General features: G+C 50.6%; 4 protein-coding genes across 4 annotated transcripts; all 4 read right to left on the reverse strand.

Moving 5' to 3' along the window:
* Positions 1–4,840: 4,840 nt before the first annotated feature.
* On the reverse strand, positions 4,841–5,309 carry COCVIDRAFT_16137 (hypothetical protein; the record flags this gene model as incomplete). Its single annotated transcript, XM_014700915.1, has 2 exons — positions 4,841–4,965; positions 5,123–5,309. The coding sequence occupies 2 exons, from the start codon at positions 5,307–5,309 to the stop codon at positions 4,841–4,843; spliced, it is 312 nt and encodes a 103-aa protein (XP_014556401.1).
* A 4,280-nt stretch (positions 5,310–9,589) lies between these two features.
* Positions 9,590–10,579, reverse strand: COCVIDRAFT_48143 (hypothetical protein; the record flags this gene model as incomplete). The annotated part of the gene is made up of 1 exon (XM_014700966.1): positions 9,590–10,579. A coding segment is annotated over one exon (990 nt), but the record flags the coding sequence as incomplete, so codon positions are not given.
* Positions 10,580–11,252: 673 nt separating this feature from the next.
* Positions 11,253–11,885, reverse strand: COCVIDRAFT_99818 (hypothetical protein; the record flags this gene model as incomplete). The annotated part of the gene is made up of 1 exon (XM_014700967.1): positions 11,253–11,885. One exon carries the CDS (start codon positions 11,883–11,885, stop codon positions 11,253–11,255), a length of 633 nt encoding a protein of 210 aa, XP_014556453.1.
* A 1,346-nt stretch (positions 11,886–13,231) lies between these two features.
* COCVIDRAFT_16140 (hypothetical protein) lies at positions 13,232–14,431 on the reverse strand (the record flags this gene model as incomplete). Its single annotated transcript, XM_014700916.1, has 1 exon — positions 13,232–14,431. The coding sequence occupies one exon, from the start codon at positions 14,429–14,431 to the stop codon at positions 13,232–13,234; it is 1,200 nt and encodes a 399-aa protein (XP_014556402.1).
* Positions 14,432–14,586: the final 155 nt, after the last annotated feature.

The raw sequence follows: 14,586 nt of genomic DNA on the forward strand, positions 1-14,586 counted from the left end.
ACCTAGACCGCGCCGTGGCCCCCCTCCAGCCTCACTATGCCAGGCATCCAGGTGACAGACCAGAGTCGAGGCTCACTCAGTCCCGCCAACCCGGCCACAGCTACTACGTAGGTCTTCCATCTACATACATGCAACCCGACCCCGCTCCCTCCCTGTCAACTCCCTTGAGGAAGCAAATCAGGGCCGACAATACGCATGTACTTACTCCTACACAGCATCGTCTTGTGCAGGCCGCACTCGCTGCCGCAAATGAGCGTGCCTGACTCGTCATTGACTCCATTCTAGTGCACTAGTCTGCAGCTACGCCGCGTGTTTCTCAATCGCCCAAAGCAAGATGCAGCACCAGCGTGGAAAAGCCGTTTAGCTCAGATCTGAGGCCACGCCCCAAATCGGATCGACAGGCCCGCCCAAAACCCCTTTCTCTCCCTATTCAAAAGGGCAGCAGAAGCAAACACACGCGCCCGCACGCACACAAGCCTAGCACAACACAACGTGGCCTGCAAATTACAAGCAAGATCGACGGCCAAGACCGAGTCTCTCCGTTTACCTCTGTTGTTTGTTCGGCCCATGCCGACACATGGCCATCCCCTGTTTCTCATTACCAACTGAAGACGTCGCTAGCGCAATTCTCTTTGCATCCACGCCATCATCTGACGCTGTTGTAATCAATTAACCTTTGGAAGCTGAATCCTTATCGCCAACAATCATGTCCTTCATCACCATCGACACCTTGATGATGACGCTTGCCCGCATCGCCCTCTGCCAAGACTGACGAGTATTGCCATGCGTGGGTCAACCTCGCCGAACACACCGTACTCATTATCGAATTTCAGGGAATGCTGCTTTTTTTTCTTGAGTCAGCTTCGACTTGTACACTTGACTGTATGATGCAACCTCAAGTGCTCTCTGTATGTACACAGGCACAGAAGGTGCCTCCTCGGACGTACTTTTTTGGACCACTCGACCCAAACCCGTCTTGATGCTATCTGGAGTGGTACTTTCTCACTCTTGGTCCAATCCTGTGCTAGTTGTATCCTTTCATCACGTTTACACGGGCAAACCATGTATCGCAGCTACCAAGTTTACCCTACTCTACAGCATCGCTGACCCTTCCCCCCTCAAGTCAAATCCGAGACCTGTGCGCATATGATCTGCAGTAGCAGTGATCGTCCGCTTGGCTACACTCGGATGGAGATCCACGACTCAGCACTGTCTTGTAAACAAGGTGTTACATTTGCTTTTTCGTCTTCCAAGACCTAGTATCCGGTCGTACACTGAAACGCCGATATACGTTATTGCCTCACGAATCCTTTGCTCCTTTTCTCTGTCTTTCTCTTTCCTCTTTTGTCATGTCAGCTTGAGGCGCACTAGTCTACTCCTCCAGCTGATAATTGGCATGTTGTCAAATGAGTCGTTCTACACAGACGATAAAAAAATGTGTGGCTCTTGACACCGTTCAAATCAAGCCACGATGTGTGTTTCAGAAAGCTCCAGGTAGGGGTAGGCGACGGTTAAATAACTGTGCATCGCCAGACGTACCTATCTTTGGCAAGCTTGCCAGCCAACAAGAATCTTTCATGAGTCTCTGCCCGCCACATTATGCACACATACTAGTCAATGTACACACGGTTTGCTCGACACCCAACGGGATCCACTGGCACGTACCGTAGACTTGTCTGTGCAATACTGTTGTCTGCCAGCCTACAATTACTCCTTTCAGATAGCCTGCTTTTCTTCCGTTACATCAATATGACAGAGCACCAATCAAGACGGACAATGCAACATTATACGAGACACAACAGAAACTTGTTTGAAAATCTCGCCGTTCCGTTTGAGTACTACTGACTCGCTGATACCTGCCGACTACCACCGTGGGATTCCAGATTATTTTCGATAAACTTGCGCACTGGTCCTAACAACGAATTCTGCCGATCAATTCCAGGATCGCGATACGATGTGTCACTGTCATTCACGTGAGCGGTGTTAGCCGTTCCTTCGCTCATGACGAGGCTACAAACTACACTTTCAGCAGTGCTCACACCTGACTAGCTAAAATCAACATTGCAACAGATATCTTGTCTTTCCCCAATTACAAACGCCATCGAGTGTCGGCGAGAAGCATCTTTCCCGACGCACTTTGTATCACCGCGCTTCCTCAGCAGATGACAAGAGCCCCACAACACCAATCACGATCCTTCCAATTCCATCTGACGTCAATGAATTGCAGTTTCAACGAATCTTTTCTCTCTATTCTGCAGTGCAGCCCCTCATCTTACAAATACTGCCAGCTTTTCTCATCACTTCAAAACTAGCTTTTTGGTCGCCAAGTACGTTGCATTGACACCGCAATAGGTCCAGTCGAATAGGAACGCTGATTCAGGTCATCAGCCCCCGTCCACTTCGAGCCATGCAGCAATGTGCTAGACCTCGGAATACAGCGCATACATAATTCGCCAGGCCTTGCTGCATCAGCCGGACATGGTTCCCGCCTTGCTTCCACTTACGGTAACGTGTTCGACGCAACAGCTCACATGGCACTTCGCGCATAATTACTACCCCACGACACACAATATCCGCTCCGGCAGGCCGTTGAGGGGACGAACACCGTTCGGACGCGAGAGCCCAGGGCCACGGTCACGGCACACAACTCTGCCGCATGCGACTATACAATTAGCCTCGGGGGCTTCAAATGGTGGACAATTAGGATGACTATATTGGGCTTATGGTACACGGCATTTGCACTTGAACGGGTGAGTGACCGAATGGGATAGGTACACCATGTTTAATCAAATGCGCAGGTAGACCGGCATCTGTGCAGCAAATGCCGACTATTGTAAGACGGCTAATAGCACCAGTCTGTACACACCTATTGTGCAGAGAATGCTGGCGATTGCCGTTGAATACCGAGCTGCCAAGTTAGACTACACCCACAGACCATACATACCCTGCGCAAGATGGGACTGCGCTTTTCGTTTGCTCCACGATCACTCGTCTCTACCCTTGCAGCTTGGTAGGGCCTCTCGCTCAACCCTGAACACACCAAACAGCTGTCTGTTGCATCTCACCAAGAGACATGGGCTGTTGCTGCTGCACGACTCCACACCTACGTACATTAGCAGCGGCCAAATCGCGGCGTGGACGAGCGACCATTGTTCTCGCCCAACCATGGCGTTCGCCCCTCCTCCGTTTGGCCCCCCGTGCCACCTTCGGAACTCAGTCAGGAACTGAACACGAACCCGAGACCTTGCACTTGGGTCATAAGGGCCGTAGGCAAGCGCCGCACCCTGTGCGATGCTTCCAAGGCTTTTCTAAAGGCGAGTACAGCGTGGGTGTAATGCAGACACGGGGCGGGCGAGCCAGCGACATGCAGTCTGCTGCGTCATCGTCGGCCAACTGCAGAATGCGGCTCCCCGGCTTGCAGCAGTAAAAAAACCCCAGCATTGGGTCCTGATTTGCGGGCAAGAGTGTCGTTGAGCACACTTGTACACGCGCACGAACCCCCCCTTCATTCTCTGCATGGTCTTACAGAAATCCCTACCAGAAAACCCTTTGCCATTGATTCCTCGAGCGTCACGAAACAAGCGAAGCCGACATTGTACTTTTCGCACCTCATACCCCAATCAGTCGTAGGTGCGCGCGCGGCCCGATGCCGTCGGAACTACAATCTAAGTCTCCATCCTTTCATCACCTACAACGACCCGCGGCTGTCAGATAGACGACCGGGGTGGCATCCTGATGCAAGGCCAAATTGGCGTACGAACGAATAAGCGGGGTCAGAAGGGCACAAGAAGGCCAGTGCCAAGGATCCAGAATGCCAGGCGAAGCCCGCTTGTGCCGCTGGTGGCCTGCCGAGCCAGTCCCATGGAAAAGCCGTTGTGCAACGCTAAACCACTTTTTGTCTAATTATAGCGGAGCGGACAGCTGTAACTGCTGCTTGTCATTCCCTGCAATTTGTGATGCGTCTTTACATACACCAACGGGTTGGGGTCAGAGGGGCACGAGCGGGCTTGGGGATCCAATCGCAGCGAGTGCCGTTGTGCAAATCTCGTGTTCTTTGACCGGTCCGTGTTTGACTTTGATAGGCATCCGGGGCAACAGATCATCCAAAAGTGAAGCAAAAAGCTTTACGAGTCCCCTTGGCTTATACGAGACAAGAGGCAAATGAACCAGCGCTGCGGCACAAGGGGTACACTTACGCATGTCACGCTGCAAAGAAGGGGGGAAGTACAGTAAGTGGGGTGGGGGTAAAGTCAGACAAATTGATTGACAGACTTTGAACGGCCAGCGAGCGGAGCGGAGATAACTCCGCTCGCTAATTTTGTACAGATCGAGCGAACAATCCTGGTCCCCGTATCGTCGTCCCGTTCGAACCCCAACAACGCAATATGCTTGGTTCGTTTGCCGCATTCCGAGGGATCACAGCCACGAATTTTGCTAACTTTACTTGCCGCACTTTTTTTTCCAGGCTGGCAACACAGCTCTTTGCAATCTATCTGAAGCAGAGGGACATTTAACATTCCAGCCAATCAATTTCCCTCCCCCTCCCTCCCATGTCTCTCCCCCAGCACAAGTATCACCCCACATTTCTATTCCTTTGAAGATTCACCATCCTCTACAAGGATAATCGGCAACCTAAAATAAATCACAACGGTCACGCTTCGGAGATATTAATCTTGATCTTAATGATGCTTTCTGCGGTTACGACGGTTGTGTGCCCCCCTCCCCCTCCCCTTCTTCAGCAACTTTTTTAGTTTTACCGTTTGGTCTTTTCGCTACGGCGGCAGCTTGGGGTTCTGGTCGCCCTTTCTCCCCTCGCTTTCGGCCTTGCTCTTACCTATGCTCACACACTTCGGCCAACGGTTTGTTTCCGCATTAGGAAGAAACGGCGACGGGGCCTAAGGGCAATCCGGTGTTCGCTTCCAAGCCCTTGTGCCCCCATCCGTTTTCGGACATTTTTTTTCTTGTCTAGTCCATCGTTAATCGAACAAAAAAAAGATGCATATATGTACGAGTTTCACAAAATCATCATCATGTATACTTATACGTGTACAAACGACGCGGCAAAGGGCGAGTTGGTCAAATACGTTTACGTAGAATTGCCCCCAAAACGGCGGGCGCGGACGGCGGACGGCGGCGGCGACGGCGGTGGCATGGGGGGGCGATAGTGTGGCATCGGCGGCAGCGACGGCCACGACGATGACTATGCCCGACGGCGGCGGAAATTTGCCGAAATACGCTTGTCCCTTGTTTGCGCTCTTTTTTCCCTCTTTTATAAGGATGCCCGTTCGGGCTTTCGCACAGGTTGACATGGGATAGCGAGGTTGTACCGGGGTGTGTTGCCGCGATGCGAGGGGGGGACGGTGATGGTTCATTTGCTTTTTTGGGGATCCCGTCATTTATTCCCGTTTGAATGAGTGGAAGTTTTTCTGTCTTTGCAAGCAGGCATGGTCAGGTTTCTGTGGGTTTTGACCCGAGGCTTTCTTTCACTTCTGTTGCGTGTTTTGCCGTTGTTTGTTTCCCGAATGCGAATCCGGGTTAGGGCTAGGCGGCGCGTGGGCGGATACTACGTATGTAAGTGATTGACGGGGCGGGCGGGCCATTTTGGGGGGGGGGGGATGTGGGCGAAGGGCTACGTCATTGGGGATCGTGATCATCCGCTGGGCGGGCTGGTTTGGTTTTTTTGTTGTGCGTTCGACTGCGTGGGGAGGCGGCGGCGGCGGTCTGGATGGATGGATTTAGGGTTCTGAGGGGAGGGGTGAGGCAAGGGTTTTGGATAAGGTTCTGATACGAACGTGAGAAGGTAGGTATCGTCGTTTTTTTTTGTGCCTTGTATGTATGTGTGTGGCTGTGCTTTTGTTACATTTGAAAATCATGACCAAAAAACGTTTTTGCATGTGATTGTTATGTAGATCTTCATATCAAAGGGTTGTCTTGGTACTTTGTAGTATCACACTTTCTTGTACCTGCTGCAGTCAGCAATCATACGATATCTTTGTTTTTGAATTTCTGCCAAGCAGAGAATCTTTTCTTGTTGTTGATCTTCGGGAAGGGCATGGGGGTGTGGTGTTAAATGTTTCCAAGTCGTCGTGAAAAATACTACTCTATAATTTCGCACATGTTGTAGACTTTAGAAATTAGGCCGTACTACTAAGCAGAGAGACATGATAATTTAACTTTTGCTTATCCGTCTCTTCCGCATCCTAGACGTGATGTGCACTGAACATCTCCTTACTCTCATCCTTCTTCTTCTCTGTCGCAATTTTAATTCAACATTTCCCTCCGACATCCTGCATCTCACGTTTTACATGTCCGACAAAACTCACTGAGTGATTTGTTGAACAGAAAAGACTTGGTTAAAAATATCAGAAATCGATTAGAGTATTTTATGGCTATATGGTTAGATGATGTATGTAGCTAAATCCAGGAAATATATAAAACCGCAACACTACTTACCACAAAATACTTCACTTCACCACTATCACTACTACGAACAAAAAACTTTCACTCATCTCAAAACTCTTTGCATCCCTACAGTATATGAGACGGATAACGGGATTACCAATAGCACATTTGATAAGTAGGATGGAAAGACGGGAGTTATATTCCATTATTTCTTATCCGAACCTCATACATTCTTAGACATTTAAAAACATCCATCTACTCCGAAACATTTCTAGTTGACTCGCTATCCCCCACTTTCCCTTACATCCATCCCTCCTCTCAGCCCTCCTTCTCTCCCCACCCCATCCATCCATCCAGCCCAGCCCAGCCCAGCCCAGCCTCGCCCTTCACAACTCACACCTCACACTTCACACCTCACACCGCCACTACACCTACCCTACCTAACCCCAACTACAACAACGCATACATACATATGTACAACTTACACCCGCCAGTCCCTCTCTCTCTACGTACCCTTCGCCTTCGCCGCCGCTGCCCCAATTTAAAAACTCAAAAAAACCCATTCTCCCGTCCGAATTCGCTCACCTGCATGTCCCATCCTTCCCAGTTTAGTCCACCGGAAGCAACGACTTCCGGAATCCTTCGCACTCCGAAAACGGGTTAGTTAGAGAGAGAGATGCAAAATGGGGATTGGAGACCGGTTTTTTGGGGGGTTTGTGGTGGTGGCGGGGTAAGGGAGGTTGGCGGGCTGAAAAAAAGATGCCGCAGGTACAGTAACGGTAGGTGAGGTGACCCGCGGGTGCTGTAAGTATGGTTAGAGATAGTGATGGTGGGGGAATTGTAATGGTCGGCGACTGTAGTCTTGGGCTGGAAATAGTGGTAGGAAGGAAGGAAGAGGGGGGGGGGGCGGAAAGTATGGTATCTTTGCTTTTTCCCCTTATTCCCAGCTGGAAAAGAGGAGTTTGACTACGTACCGCCATCTATCTACTTCCATGTATCATTCTACGTTTCCCACGTACCGCTACAAAACTCCAGCGACAACCGCAGAGTCAACTCGCTCTCTCTACGTATCCGTATCTAGCGCAACCCCCCTCCTCTCGGCCGATGTTACCCCAAAGCCAACCGAAAAAAAAGGTCCCAAATCCTCCCGACTCGCTATCCCTCATACCAAAAGCAGTAACCGGACCGCCCCACCTTTTCCCTTTTATCGAATCAGTAGCTTCTCTTTTCCCCTCTCGCCTCCTCGGTGTTACTGAATTCTGTTCGCCAAAAGGCGAAGCCATCAAAAAACGCCTACATAGTCATCCCGAAAACGGAAACATAGTAGAGGGAAAGGAAAGTGGGCATGTGTGTCCGCCCGCGCGCGTGCACAAAAAAGGCACCGGCGCCAACGCCAGCCTTGCTACTTGACTATTGTATTATTTTTTTCTTCTCTCTGATCGATCCCACCCGTCCCGCCTCGCCGAGGTCCCCTTCCCTTTTCCGTAAAGCAAGGAAAAAAGAATGAACGGGAAAATCTATAGGTACTTTAGCTAGTTAGTACGGTTAGAAAGGGGGGGATAGAGGTTTAGTTAGCGTCTTGTGAGCTTTTGCGATGACAACCTTTTTCTGTGCATGAGTAAGTAAGTGTTGCTTTTGTCCCGCTCCATCGTTCATGCTCGCAGCTCGTGTGCCCTAAACGCCCGTTTTTTTCTTGCATTCGCTTGACGCTGTTCATCTCGGCTTTTTTCTTTCCTTTTTCCCCTTCTTTGCCCTTTTGCAACGCCCGGTGTGAGGTCCAGCCTTTTTGCCTCCCCCCTCCTTCGTCCTGCCTAGCCTTGCGCCCTGCGCCCAGCCCTCAATTACCAGGGCAGGGGAGGGAGAGGGGTGTACACCGCAACAAAATCCCACAAAACACACTTTCTTCGAGAGTGTTTTTTTCTTTGCTTTTTCCTTCCTACGCGCTTCTCTCTTGTTTCGAAACGGGGGGGTTGCGGGCGTGGCGTTTTTGTGCGCATGCTGCGCGGGCGGATTTACGAGGAGCTGGGGCGTGCTTGGGTTGTGTTGGGCGTAGCGGCGTCTTGCGCGGGCTGGGGGTTGGCAATTGTGGGCCGGTAACGACAAGGGTAAGCGAGGATGGGAAGGGCGATCTTCCGTTTTTAGATGATGGGCGGGTGGTCCGGCATGGGTGTGCGGGCTGCGAGTGCTGCTTCGGCGTGAGGTAATAGGTGGGGAGGGGGTGCAAGGGTGGGAATTGGTGGACGAAGAGGGGAAGGGGTGAAGTGTGAGTGTAGGGGGGTTTGGTTGGATGAGAGGTTAGGTGGTTGATTTGATTGGGGACTTGCATTTGATATGCGACTGATGCGTGTCATTGGTTGGGTGAGTTGTGCGAGTCGGTGAAGGGTATGTCACGTGATATGTCAATGGATGAGGAAAAATTGTGGGTATTCTTGTGACTTGGTTATGGCTATTGTTTGATATTGAGGTACGTCTCACATTGAACACAGAAAGACTTTTAGCAATGGTGCCGTTGCCATCATAATTCATATCCAGACCGGCCCGACACACTACGCCTGCAAATTAACCCATATACAAGTCTTACCCCCTTCCAAAAAACCCATGAACATGCTACCATGACCCAAAAGTGTCCCGTAACTTTTCCCACGCTCTGCAATCCTCATACCATACACAGGCAACAGAACTACACTGTGACTGTTGTCAAGTATCCCCAAAACAAGTTCAACGCCATCAACCCATCTCTTCCACACCCTTAATCCTGCATTTCCACTGACGAACCACCACCCTCCTCATCAGTCTGCTCCATCCACCTCTCCACCTTCGTAAACAACTCCCCCCTCACCGTCCGATTCGCCTCCATAAGCGCCTGCATCTGCTCCTCCTGCGTCCAATGCCCCGGATAATGTAACACCTGTTCAAAATCATACTGTGCCTTGTCTTCCTCGCCCTGGTACTGGCAGATATTCGGGATATTGGGGAACCCCACAGTGGGCTGTTGCTGCTGCTGCTGCTGTTGGGTGTACACACGAGATGCTAGTAGTTCAGAGACTACGCTTGCGGCGGCTTGTTGTGAGCTAGACCGGAAGAGAGGGTGGGTCTGTTGTGGAATGGGGTTGTAAGGGTTGTTGAAGGTGTGGATACCGAGGTTCGCTAGGTTTTGCTGTGGGTAAGGGGGTGTAGGCATCTGTGTGATACCCATGCCTCTATATGGGAGGTTGGTCTGTACGTTTGAGAAGGTCATGGTAGTGGAGTGCGTCTGCTGAAGTTGGAAGTGGGTTGACATGGTCTCAGGTGGTGGCGGCATCTGTGCCTGTTGACTTGATCCAGGTTGCTGAGGTGACTGAGGCACATCCATAGGTTTTTGGATAGACTCCACCTTGGGTTGCCTTTGCATTCTACCATCAGCAATTTTCTTGCGGCGTGCTTGCTCTGTGGCACGAACCATAGTGACATACCGGGGGACGGCGTGGGTGTCGAGGTGGGTGACCGTAATCTCAGTCCTCCCGATGTGATTCAAAATTATGTGAATGTCGTCTGGGAACATGAACTCAGTAGTGGTTCCGTCTTTACCAGGCTTGCCGTTCTGCATCGCGTAGTCGAGCGCACGTGTGAGATCTCCAGCATCATAGCCTTGAGGCAGCTTCTTCAGTCCGACTCCAAGATCTTTGAATGGAATAGATGCTGGTGCTACATATCCACTTTTCGTTGCTGCTTCAGGAATGACGTTTTCAATAGACATCACGGTCGCGTCCCAATCTTCTGGTGCCTTATGATTGCGTCTTAACCATGAGGGCACAATCTTCCGCATAGCCTTACGATATGAGTCGGCAATGTAGTCACGGGCGCGCTCTATTTCCTCGCCTGTGTTAAGCTCGAGTTTACGGTATTCTTCCATGATCGTGATGTGGATGTTGGACGTGAGGCCGTTGTTCAAGAAGCGCATCAAGATTTGGGGATTGCGAAACCAATGAGGGAGTAGAACAAGTATTTCTACCATGGTTGCATTGATAGCTCCTCCTGTCGGAAAGATGTACTCATGATGCGGCATGTCGAGCATGAAATGTGCGCGCAGCTTTCCTGTGGATATGCCATTGTGCGTCTTTGACTCGGTGGCAGTAGGAACCGTGGGGACATGGGAATGATCAAGAGGACTTGCCACTAAAACTTTCTGTGATGTATCGTTGTTCGACTGAATATCGCAATCCATCTTTTGAGGTGCGGTCGGTGGGCTACTAGTGGGTGTCTTCAATGCGTCGGGGGAGGCTGACCCTTCTGGGGCTGGCCCTTTGCTGATATGCGGATCGAGCAGAGGATCTAAAGAGGCAAACATGTCTTGGAAGTTGGTTTGGTTCGGCTCATCGTTGCTGTACAGCTGTGCAGATGTCATATCAGAAAAGAATAAAGGGTTGAAATCGTTCATGGCTATTCTTTGATATCTTGAAATGTGTTGGAAGTTGCTGGTTGATTTTGCAACACAGGTTATGGATAACTAAGGCAAGAGGACAGGAGCGAGCTATTTCTATGAGCAGCAGAGGAAAGTCCGGGGAGGTGAATTAGGCCAGTGTAAGTGAAAATGTCATCATGAGCTTTGACCCATTAACAAACATGAGAGTGAATGGTTATGATAGGCAGTGACTCTTACTGCTCGAAGTTTCCACTCACTGCTATCACTCGTTAATCTTCACATCGTAGATATGAATGCCATTTACCCGATGTATGCAAGTGAGAGGCTTCAATGAAAATGTTTGCAAGTTCGTGAAAGAGGAAACGGGACTTAACTACAGACTTTCATTCCAAGCCCGACTACATACATTTCGCTCATTTACAGAGACAAATGTGAACAGTCTTGTGACCTATGGCTGCCATGAATGATCCCAGGTGTGACCCATCTCATGAGAGGAACCGGAAAATCCCGCATGTCCGACAGAGTCATATCTCCACGGGCCCTTTTCATATGATATGCCATCTCCGGTAAGATCGACCACATCCGCATTTATTGCCGCCTGCTTCACCTCTCTGCGCTTTTCCTCTTGTTGCTCAGTCCTTAGTATCATCGTACGCCTTTCCATCCTGACCTGCTTCTTTTGTATTACCAGCCGTTGTGCAGTGGTGCCGTTCGGTTCGTGTTGGCGATCCCAGTGATTGAGGTAGACACGCTTGGCGTTGCGAGGATGTGTTCGAAGATTGATTTGTACAGGCTGATTGAGCAGCGCCAACGGCCTTCTAGGACCGAATGGTCTAGGCTCAGTTTCCCACTCGTCATGCCATGTTTTACTGATAGCCTTATCGTCCCTCGTTGTAATTTGTGCACCCATCCCAATATCAGCGGGACGGCTGGTAATCAGTGGCTGCTGAGCATGTCTGAGTTGTGATATTTGCATTTCGTATGACACATTTGGTGGGTAGGGTCCAGTGCGGTAGTGTGCAGGCGGAGCGAGTTGCTGATAGATAGATGCTGTAAGTGCTCTTTTTGAATTTTGTGTCATTTGGAGCTCGTCGAACCGCTTATTCGTTTTCTTTGTTCAAGATTGTACGTGGAAGGCGAAGTTCGTCGTCAGTCGTAATCAGTCGTCGTGTGGTGTTATGTTGGGCCTTGAGAGTTGTAAACTAAGATGCAACTTCAGTAGAGCGTTGTCGTAGTTTTCTGCCGTGCAGTTCAGTCCTAAGATTTCGCTTGTGAGTTCCTGATTGCGTAGCCGGTGAGGTGAAACTCTGGTATTGTAGGAGCAGACAAACAAACCACTCCCACAATGGTGGCCCGTTTCATAGTGATATGAGGTCAATGAGAGGCGATGAGATTAAAGACAAACGAGGCGATTGATGTATTGCGTGACAAAGGAGTCGTTTTCCACTCTGCGCTCGATGGTGGTGGAGAAAAGTTCGCATGACTGTTTCGGAAAACGCATCATGACCGAAGTTCCCCATGGTTTGGAGGGTGCAGGTGCGGTAAAGGGGTGCTGGCGAACGCTACCCACCAATCAGGCACCGCTGGTTTCTTCGGCAGGAGCCGGGCGACAGAGGTACCAAGTTTGCGATAGGAGCACATGCCCGCATAACACGCAATAGAAGTTATCACTAGTGGTTGAGGAAAGCAAAGTGTGGAGATAACAAGAGCACAGGATGCGGCGGTACAGAACGGTAGGTTATGGGTCACGGATATGTGGCTACAAAGGCTGCAAGCACAACCAGTAATAAACACATCGATGCCCAGGCTGTATGCCAGCAACGCTACATATGCAGACGAAACAGGTCCTAGTTAGTCCCTGTGGTCGATCAATGGAGTCCGGGCACGTGACGACACGAAGTGACCTGATCCCACCATGTCCAAAAAAAGCTATGTCTCGCGATCGATCAGCGCTATTGATCTTAAACAACGGCTCAGTTTCGTGTTCCGGATTCATGAGGGGAAATCTCGGGCACGTGTAGAGTGATTGTTTGTTGCACGGTCAAACGGTGAGTTCAATCGACTTGAGCTGATCCAAGATGCACGTCTTATCAATACTACTAAATTGAACTAATGCCTAAACTTTCAACATGCTGTCTTTTGTTTTAAACTTGAAGATCCCAGTCCGCACTGAGAGCATTACCGCACATGAAGAGTGCAGAGAGTCGGGATGCAAGGTGGATGATGTGCAATGTGCTATAATATGCTGAAATCATTGAGAAAATTTCGGTTATCAGTCTGGCATTCTTCCATTCCAAGTCTTTTCTGGAGATTGTGCTGTGCTGCTAAATGACATGTCGAGTATCGCACTACAGACAGCCAAGCAGCGGGTATCATATTTGATTGTTGGTATCACCCCGGATGGAAAACCTGGACAATGCCATATCTCTACTCATCATCAACTGTCGTTCGTCGCTTTGTTTTGGAGCCTTTGGGTCGGCCGCAGTAGCTCTTAAGAGTGCGTGGAACTAAACCACCCCGTGGAAATGGCATCTTTTCCGCATAATGTTTTGTTGTGCCCTTAGGTCGGCCTCTGGGCTTGTATGTAGCTTCTTTTTCGGCCTGAAGGGTTGATTTATTCTTGGAACCCTTTGGGCGGCCTCTGGGCCTCGGGCCAACTGTTTCAATAGCTTCAACAAGTGGCTTGTTCTTGGAACCTTTTGGGCGTCCTGGACGCCGTTTCCCCATATCAACAACTTTAACAACTTTGGCGACTTTGGCAGGTTCGTCGGCTGGGATTTGTCGCATGAGGCCAAGCGTCGCCTGATCCAGCTCCTTTCTTTCTGGAAAGATAGGTGAGCCCATCCATGTCAACTGAATGTCCCTCCTCGTGCCGGCATTCTGAAACTTGGCCACGCGCTTCCTCGCTGTGCCAGATTCATCTTGCTCGGTCTCGTGCTCGGCGTCGGGTAATAGGATCCGTGGCGTGTGCCTCACCGTAACACCCACGCCTTCCAACCCCCGATCACACGCCGCGCGATTCCAGACAAACTGCTGTATTAAACCTTGCTGAGAGATCAAGACGAAGCCCATGGGCCAATGGCTATGGCCCACAGCCTCCAACACCCCTCTGGTGGCCTTCTTTGTCGTTACCAGTAATCCAAGCACGTCCTTCTTGGTCCAATCAGGCGGTATGCCAGAAAAGGAGCCCTCAAGTTCGCGGATATGACTGGGGTTTACCGAAATCTTGCGCGCTTTGCACTGGATGATGACTGGCAGCGGCTCCCTCAATGGGGCCAAGACCCAATGGCCGATGAGATCAATGCCCGCATCCGAAGTGCGTCCTATGCGTAGCAGCGAAAAGCCTAGGCGCATGAGGGCCAGCGCGCTTGTGTACTCGTAGTGTGTGCCAATGAAGACGGTGTTATCCGATGCTAGATTGATGCGCTTTGCATACTCGAGGAAGGTGGGCAGTGAGTTATGGTGAGGAGAGCCAGGGGAAAGTACCATCTTGGGGAGGTCAACAGGCGCTGCATTATGGGCGGAAGTGGTTGCGATGCGGCGGGGGACGCGGTGCGGAGTTGCTCGGGGAAGCCATGCGAGTAGCGAAGAGTTTGTGGGCCATGTCGGGCGTAGGGAGGGTCGCATTACGGTATCCTAAAAGAACAGAGAGGGCGGAACATATTTACAGCCGATGGCAGTGGGTGAAGCGCAGGCCGGGTGTCGTGGGCGTGAGCGTGGGAATTACTGGCATGTCAGGTGGGCGCGGTGAGGATTGGCCCGTCTCCATAGTAATTTTGAGG

The sequence above is a fragment of the Bipolaris victoriae genome (genome assembly GCF_000527765.1).
Source record: "Bipolaris victoriae FI3 unplaced genomic scaffold scaffold_44, whole genome shotgun sequence".
NCBI classification, from domain to species: Eukaryota; Fungi; Ascomycota; class Dothideomycetes; order Pleosporales; family Pleosporaceae; genus Bipolaris; species Bipolaris victoriae.